Source organism: Gopherus flavomarginatus, chromosome 8 (genome assembly GCF_025201925.1).
Source record: "Gopherus flavomarginatus isolate rGopFla2 chromosome 8, rGopFla2.mat.asm, whole genome shotgun sequence".
NCBI lineage: Eukaryota > Metazoa > Chordata > Testudines > Testudinidae > Gopherus > Gopherus flavomarginatus.
In genome coordinates, this window is record NC_066624.1 from 593788 (window position 1) to 600092 (window position 6305).

Here is a 6305-nt window from a genome sequence, read left to right on the forward strand (position 1 = left end):
GGGCCCTGGTTACGAGGGGAGCCCCCGGCTGCTCCAGGCCAGTGTCTCCCAGCAGGCGGCACTATGGGGGGCAGGGCAGGGCCCTGGTTACGGGGGGAGCCCCCGGCTGCTCCAGGCCAGTGTCTCCCAGCAGGGGGCACTGGGGGGGGGGCAGGGCAGGGCCCTGGTTACGAGAGGAGCCCCCAGCTGCTCCAGGCCGGTGTCTCCCAGCAGGGGGCACTGTGGGGGGCAGGGCAGGGCCCTGGTTACGAGAGGAGCCCCTGGCTGCTCCAGGCCAGTGTCTCCCAGCAGGGAGCACTATGGGGGGCAGGGCAGGGCCCTGGTTACGGGGGAGCCCCTGGCTGCTCCAGGCCAGTGTCTCCCAGCAGGGGGCACTGTGGGGGGGGGGCAAGGCCCTGGTTACGAGGGGAGCCCCCGGCTGCTCCAGCAGGGGTGCTGGTTGTGACTGGTAGTGGGAGCAGGGTGGCGGGGAGGTTGCATCAGCAGCGACTTGCTGGGCTGGGCAGGGCCTGGGGGTGGTGGCTGGTATGATAAAACTGGCTGAGTCAGCTACGTGCAGCCTGGGGCTAGTGCGCTGCATCCTCCCGCCACCCCCGTCTGTGCCCTCCAGCTACCATCTCCCCTCACGCTCTTGCCTGAATTCAAGGCGGGGGGGGGGGGGGGTGGCAGAGCCAGCCTAGCCCGGGTGGAGGGGGACAGAGGCTGGAATAGCTGGGGGGGAGGGGAATGAGCTTTTTCCTGCTGTATTTACAGATGCAGGCAGAGCTCCCCCCTCAGCCCAGGAAGCTGCTAGTATGAGCCGGAGGCAGGGGCACAGTTTGGGCTGCAAGCTCAGAGGACAAAGGGCTCTTCCTGCCAGGCCCTGGCTGGCTCGAGCCCAAAGCCACAATCTGCTCCCCCTGCCAGCCTGGGAAGCAGGCGAATCCAGCGGCAGCCCAGGCAGATGCTGCGGCCCCCTCCCCCGGCCCAGCCTGGCCCAAGCTGGGGGAGGTGCAGCCAGTGGGCTTCAGCCGAGCAGCCTTTATTCCCGTTGTAGCAGCTGTCAGTCCGTCCCTCCAGAGCCATCCCGTGGGGTAGGCGCCCTCAGCTTCGCCCTGCCGCTGCCTCCAGCCGTCCCTCGCAGCATGGCTGGGTGCAGAGCGCCTGTCTCTGCCACGCTGAGATTAACGCTGCAGGGGGAGGGGGAGACAGTGAGGCTGGGGGCAGGTCCTGCCAAGGGAGGGAGACATGCTGGGCCTGCCAGCCCCACAGCATCCTGTAACCAGCTACCACCCTAGGCTGGGGAGCAGCAGCCCCTTGTCCCCCAGCACAGGGCTGAACCCCACTGCCGCCCAGGGACGCTCTGCTCTCCCTGCCCCCCCTCCACCAGGCTGGCTCCTTTGGGGGAGGAGGTACAAGATGCAGATGGCACCAGAAACGGGGTGGGGGGAAGAGGAGAGAGGCCCCCTGACTTGCAGCCTCTGCCTGTGAGGGGCAGGCTGCTGACCAGAGTCCTTACAGGGGCAGACTCAGCATTTCAGGTGCACCTGGCTCCCGCCTGCACCCCAGCTGGGGGTGCCGCCAGAGGGCAGGGCGAGCCACACAGCTCCCTTAGCCCTGACCAGGGGCCTTCAGGCAGAGCCATTGGTGCTGGCTGCTGCCCCGGCCTTGGCCCGCAGTGTAAGGGCCATTCTGCCCCTACTCACCCAGGGAGCCCCTGGAGGTCAAGAGGTCGAGCAGGTTGGGGGCCCGCAGCTGGCCAGGCGCAGCCACACAGCCCAGGACAGGCTCAGGAGAGTCCTTACTGCTGCTCTGCTCATCCCTGCGGAAAGCTCTGCCCGCCGGCTGCCCTGCCTGCTGCCAGCCCACCAGCGCCAGGGACAGCAGGAGTCCTGACATGGGGTTCAGGATGGCCTGGAGGAAGGAGGGGGTCAGGGAGGGGCAGGCACAGGCGGGGCCCCTGTGCAACTGTGCTGACATCAACAGCAAGCCCCCAACCCCCAACGTGTGGTGCCCCCCCCCCCCCCCCAATCAGCTGAGCATGGCCTTGCAGCCTCTTGCCCTACTGGTCTCACCATACAGGATCCCCATTCCTACTGCACACCCTCCCTTCCCAGGACACTCCCCCAGGACACTCCTCCTCCACTATCCCCTTCCCAGGGCACCCCTCCCCTGCTACCCTCCCCCTTCCCAGGCACCCCCAGCACCCCCATACATGACCCCAGGGCAGCCTAGCCTCACTGCCCCCCGTGCCCTCTCCCACCACAATGATCCAGGAGGTCCGAATGGCCACGTGCAGCAGTCGCAGAGTCTCCGTGCACCATGCAGGCTCCAGCAGGAGCAGCCCATCATTCACCACATTCCCTAGCCAGCTGTGGGGAGCAGAGATGGGGCCACGCTGACTGATAGGGGGTGGAGTGAGGGCTACAGCAGCCCCCCCCCACTGAACGGGCAGGGCCCCCCCCCCAGCCTCCAGCAGGGGCATTGTAGGCAGCCGGGCAGAGCGGGGGGGCATTACCAGGCACTGGGGCAGAGCGCTGGTGGGTGAGGGGGAAGTGGAGCATTACCAGGCACTGGGGCAGAGCGCTAGTGGGCGAGGGGGGGCAGAGCGCTGGCTGGGTGGGGGGGGAAGTGGGGCATTACCAGGCACTGGGGCAGAGCGCTGGCTGGGGGGGTCAGAGCACTAGCTGGGGGAGGGAAGTGGAGCATTACCAGGCACTGGGGCAGAGCGCTGGCTGGGGGGTGGGGGGAAGTGGAGCATTACCAGGCACTGGGGCAGAGTGCTGGCGGGGAAGGGGGGCAGAGCACTGACGGGGGGGGGAAGAAGTGGGGCATTACCAGGCAGTGGGGCAGAGCGCTGGCAGGGGAGGGAGGCAGAGCGCTGGCTGGGAGGTGGGGAGGGGAAGTGGGGCATTACCAGGCAGAGGGGCAGAGCGCTGGCTGGCGGGGAGGAGGGGGGGCATTACCAGGCAGTGAAGGTAACAGTGATGCTGGTGAATCTCCTCCGAAGCTGCTGCTCCTGGAGCCGCTCGCTGGCTGTGTACCTGCCCGTCTGGCCCCTCAGCAGGGCTGCGGCTGCAGGAGAGATGCCGTTAGCCCCCTGCTCGGCCCGAGCCCAAGCCACTCTCCCTGCTCCGCTGCCAGTGTTCCCAGGAGGGCCCCGGGGCAGGGCATGGGGCTGGCTCACCTGCGCAGAGGGCCCTGGAGAGAAGCAGCGGGTTCAGCAGCAGGACCAGCGAGAGCGGCACGTAGGCAGCAGTGTAGTGAGCCACAGCCAGGGCCTGTACCAGTGGGTGCTGCGAGTCACACCTGGGGGAGAAGGGGGCATGAGCCTGTGACTGGGCAGGGGCAGGGTAGGGGCTTCAGCTTACCTGGCACTGGCAGGGGACAGGAGCTGCTGGATGCCCCACAGGCACTGGGTGCTGGACAGGCCCCAGCACAACAGGTAGTAGGGAGTCAGGGACCTGAGCAAAGCAAGAGGAGAATGGTTGGCCAGGCCCCCCAACAGCACAGTTCCTGGAGCCAGTGCCAGCCATCGCCAGGGCCAGGGCCCTGCAGCCAGGCCTGGCCGCTGCTCACACAGGCCCAGGCTGAAGGAGGGTGGCCTGAGCACGAAGCGCTGTTGGACGTGGGACTGAGTGGGGTGGGAAATGGAGCCACCGGGGCACCTGCTTGGCTCCCAAGCAGAGCTGTGGAAGGGCCGCGTCCTCAGAGAATGGGGAGGGAATAAAAGGCTGGGGTGTGGGGGAGAGGGGGCTGTGTCCCCCCCAAAGGGCTGGGGAGTGCAAGGGAAGGCATGTGGCTCACCTGCGGCCTGCAGGGCTCCGCAGCAGCTGACCAGCCTCCAGCGCGTAGCAGAACAAGGCCCAGAAGTGAGCCGTGTAGAAGTACTGCACCCACATCTGAGGGGCGATAGGAGATGTGAAAGGGCTCTGCCCTGCCCCGCTACCCCCAAGCCAGCAGGCCCCCCACCTGCAAGGGAGCCAGAGCCCTCCCTGTGCCCCACACAGCTCTGCCATCCACCCACTATTCCAGCCCCGCTCCCCTTTGCCAAGGCCCCCTCCAGTGCTCTCCAAGTACCCAGCCCCAGCCCCTCCCCCAGACATGGCTCTCCCAGCCCCCAGATACTGCCCCCAGCCCCCTCAGCTCCAGTACCTCCCTCAGACTACCACTCAGCCCCCCCAGACACAGCACCTCCCCCAGCCCTCCCAGATACTGCCCCAACCCCAGTGCCTCCCCTAGCTCACAACCCAGCCCCCCAAGATACCGCCCCCCAGCCACAGCACCTCCCCCAGCCTTCCCAGACACAGCACCTTCCCCAGCAGAAACTACTCCCCACACGCTGCTCCCTAGACACAGCTCCCCAGCCCCCCAACACAGCCCCCCAGCAGAAACTACTCCCCACACACTGCTCCCTAGACACAGCTCCCCAGCCCCCTGACACAGCACACAGCCCCCCAACATAGCCCCCCAGCAGAAACTACTCCCCACACGCTGCTCCCTAGACACAGCTCCCCAGCCCCCCAACACAGCCCCCCAGCAGAAACTACTCCCCACACACTGCTCCCTAGACACAGCTCCCCAGCCCCCTGACACAGCACACAGCCCCCCAACATAGCCCCCCAGCAGAAACTACTCCCCACACGCTGCTCCCTAGACACAGCTCCCCAGCCCCCCAACACAGCCCCCCAGCAGAAACTACTCCCCACACACTGCTCCCTAGACACAGCTCCCCTGACACAGCACACAGCCCCCCAGCAGATACTGCTCCCCGGACACACTGCCCCCCAGACACAGCACCCAGGGCTTATGCTACATACCACAGCCAGAGTGCAGAGTGGCCCAGCAAAGCCTGCTGTCCCATTCACTGGAGGCTCGCTGGCAGAGCCAGGGGGGCCTGCTAGCCACAGCACGGAGCGGCTCAGGATCCCTGGTGGAAAGAGGAATGCAGGGCAGCCCTGTGAGAGCAAGCCCAGCAGCAGGGCTCTATGCAGCTGGGAAGTCACCTGCTCTCACCTGCAGTGCCCAGACAGCTGCTGGCAGTAATGGCAGCTACTATCCCCCTGGCAGCATGGAGCCTGCTCTCTGAGCCTCTGCCAGCCATCTTGCCGCAGCCCCGGCGGTGCCTGGCTAGAACCTGCAGGAGCAGCCCGAGCAGGCCTAGTACAGCACTGCCCAGGCACAGCCCATTCCACACCTGCGGGTGGAAGTGCCACACCAGGCGGGTAGCAAGACTTTGGCAGCAGAACTGCTGGAGCTGCAGAGAGGCCATAGTGGGAGAGGGGCTAAGCCAGGCTGTACGCCCTGCAAAAGGGTCCCAGGGAACCTGGGCCCAGCTGGCCACCAGGGCAGAGAAATAGCCAGGCAGCAGGTGGCTGCAGGGTTGTTAATGAGCAGCCTGGCCTGTGCCTGAGAGAACCTGGGGGAAGAGAGGTGGGGCTGCAGAGTTTAAAGGGGTATGGGGGCTAAGCCTGGGGGGCTGCCCTGGTGTGTGGCTCTAGGGGGTGGAAGCCAGGTGGCCTGGCCTGGCCTGGCCTGGGCAAGGCAGCTAGTAGCTAGCTGGTTGTTTCTCTGTTCGGTGCTATGGGGAGTGGCTGGTTTCCATGCCTCTGCTAGGCCCTGCAGTGCTTGAGGTGCTCAGCCCCAGGTGCAGGGGCTGGGGTGTTGCTGGCAGCACTTCCCTGCCCCCATATGTCCATTAGGGGTTGGAGCCCTGCAGGTACTCCTGGCGTTCCTGGGGGCCCTTCCTGGCTCGGCTACTCTGCCCATCGGTGGTGCTGGGACTCACCAGCCAGCAAGACCCACCTTGTAGATCCAGAGCCCACCCCTGGCCTGGCTGCCTCAGGACACAGGAGCCCGATGAGCCCGAGTGGAGCTGGGGGAACAGAAGAGCAGTGGGCAGGCAGGGGCTGCCCACCTGGCCAGGCGTGAGGAGGCAGCTGACCTCTCGAGCACCAGGTGAGTCTAGGAGCAGCGCAGCTGCAGGGCACAGGGGGCTCCACCGGGGCTGGGTGTGGGGCTGGCTCTAGCCTGTGGCTCTGCAGGGGGCTCCATCCAGTCCTGACCATAGCTGCTGTGCTCAGCACAGCCAAGTTCATGTCCCTTTGTCCAGAGATGTTTGCCCAGGTGCACCTGGCACCCCTGGAAGGGCGAGCACTTGAAAGCATCTGGCGTGCTGCAGCTGGCACTGGCTCCCCAAGGCCTGGGGCTGATGCACAAGACCCAGGTTCCCTTGCTGCTGCTGGGTGCCTGCTTCCTCTGTGCCAGGTGCGCTATGCCCCAGGCAGCAGGTTTCAGCGAGCCTTTCCTGGCTGAGCACATGGTCT

General features: G+C 66.3%; 1 protein-coding gene across 1 annotated transcript; it reads right to left on the minus strand.

Annotated features, from left to right (window-relative positions):
• Positions 1 to 727: 727 nt before the first annotated feature.
• Positions 728 to 5264, minus strand: LOC127056749 (G-protein coupled receptor 143-like). Its single transcript, XM_050965001.1, has 9 exons — positions 4996 to 5264; positions 4800 to 4909; positions 3787 to 3881; positions 3351 to 3443; positions 3167 to 3288; positions 2946 to 3054; positions 2243 to 2351; positions 1686 to 1893; positions 728 to 1169 (listed from the first exon to the last, which is right to left on the minus strand). Exons 1-9 carry the CDS (start codon positions 5249 to 5251, stop codon positions 1084 to 1086), a joined length of 1188 nt encoding a protein of 395 aa, XP_050820958.1. The 5' UTR covers positions 5252 to 5264; the 3' UTR covers positions 728 to 1083.
• Positions 5265 to 6305: the final 1041 nt, after the last annotated feature.